This window comes from Miniopterus schreibersii, assembly GCF_964146895.1.
Source record: "Miniopterus schreibersii genome assembly, chromosome: X".
In the NCBI taxonomy this organism is placed as follows: domain Eukaryota; kingdom Metazoa; phylum Chordata; class Mammalia; order Chiroptera; family Miniopteridae; genus Miniopterus; species Miniopterus schreibersii.
This window is the reverse complement of record NC_138104.1, coordinates 37,593,381-37,595,151: the sequence shown is the minus strand read 5'-3', so window position 1 is coordinate 37,595,151 and position 1,771 is coordinate 37,593,381. Positions and strand designations below refer to the sequence as shown.

General features: G+C 48.1%; 1 protein-coding gene across 1 annotated transcript; it reads left to right on the top strand.

Moving 5' to 3' along the window:
- Nucleotides 1–258: 258 nt before the first annotated feature.
- TGIF2LX (TGFB induced factor homeobox 2 like X-linked) lies at nucleotides 259–987 on the top strand (the record flags this gene model as incomplete). The annotated part of the gene is made up of 1 exon (XM_081125366.1): nucleotides 259–987. One exon carries the CDS (start codon nucleotides 259–261, stop codon nucleotides 985–987), a length of 729 nt encoding a protein of 242 aa, XP_080981492.1.
- Between the last annotated feature and the right edge of the window lie 784 nt (nucleotides 988–1,771).

Here is a 1,771-nt window from a genome sequence, read left to right as displayed (position 1 = left end):
AGAGGGTTTGATTCAAAAGGTGTTTTGCATCCAACCTAGTGGGTTTCTTCCCAAGAAGCGGGGGCTGGGGTGAGGGGCAGCGCCAACGTCAGAAAGGATGTCGCGTCACAAAGGCCGTTGAGTCGGAACGGTTGGCAACCCTGTAGCCGCCCGGCAGGCATGCGCGGGCCCTGCGCGCCGGCTCCGCCAGGCCCGCGGCAGCCCTAACTCAGCCTCGCCGATTCCGAGTCCCCGCGTAGACAAGCCGAGCGTCCCGAAATGGAGGCCGCCGAAGAGAGCCCGGTCTCTGCCCCCGAAGGGTCGCCCCAAGACGCCTCAGCCGCGTCGAGCAGCAGCACCGGCACAGACGACTCTCCGAGCAGCAGCGCTGGTGCAGGTGAAGTTCCGCTGTCCCCAGACGGCAAGAAGAGGAAAGTGTCCTGGCCCACCGTGTCTGGGAAGATCCTCCGCAACTGGCTGTTTGAGCACCGCTTTAAGGCCTACCCGTCGGAGGCCGAGAAGCGAATGCTGTCCGAGCAGACCAGCTTGTCTTACCTGCAGGTCAATAACTGGTTCGTCAACGCCCGCAGGCGCATTCTTCCCGAAATGCTTCAACAGAGCGGAGAAGACCTCGCCACCAGCGTGTGTCACCAAAAAGGCAAGAATGCAAACGTGATACACCGGAAGAAAATCAGTCAATCCACGCAGGCCAAGTCAGGGCCCGCATATCCAGAGGACACGCAGTGCCCACCCCTGAGCGCTCTGCCAACAGCCCAGGAATCAGGCGGAAAGCTGCTGGGTCCAGAGGGAGCCCCGCACCAGAAAGTCACAGCCCAGTCCGAAAAAAAGGTCCAGAGTTCGACCAGCGGGCCCTTGTTTATGTCTTCTCCCAGACCTGGGTCGACGGAGGAATACGTGGACTTTAGTAACTTCCAGTTGCTAGTCGATACAGCTGTACAAAAAGCTGCTGAACTGGAGCAAGAGAAGAAGCGAGAGCTCAATCCATGATTTCCTGCATCTTTAAAAAAAACCCAAGTTGTCAGTCCTTTATGTACTGTAGTAGATCCATTTATGCTCCCCCAAATAATTTGTAGTTGTACCCTTTACAGAGACATTGTTCCTTCGAAGGGCGTTACCAGAACCATCCACAGCTATTGGGACTCAATTTTGCCAGATACTTCAGTGTTTCAGATAGAAGACACTAACTTGTCATGATTAACAGCAAAGATCTCATCTATTCCACTTCCTCCTTGATTTAAAAACTTTGAACAATCAGACCAATTTATCTGAGACTATGCACAATGCTGAGACTTCTTCAGAAAACACTGTTTTAGCTTTTCCAACCAGACATTTTGGCCCCAAGGCTGTTGCAGATACCCAAGTCACCCCTCTTTATCCCTCTCTCTGTAACTTTCCTTGTTTATTATTATGAATGCTGGAAAATAAAGGCTCTATAAAAGAATGCTATAATGACACTGGCCTCATTTTAATGTTAAAGTTTTTGCAAAATTTTCAACTGTTTTCCTTTGTACTGTTTATTGACAATCTTAAGGAGTAGCTAATTTATGCATGAAGGGAAATAAGCCTGGGAGACAAAATACAGTGAATTAATAAACATGTTACAGATAAAGGTTGAACTGTTATTTGGGGTACCAGTGAAAAGTACACAATCAAGATAAGAAAATTCAAAATGGTAATTTTTTGCTGTTGGTTGTTGGATAGTTGCTTTTAGAGAATATTCTTTATTAGTTTATTTTTATTTATTTATTTTTTAAATATATTTTTATTGATT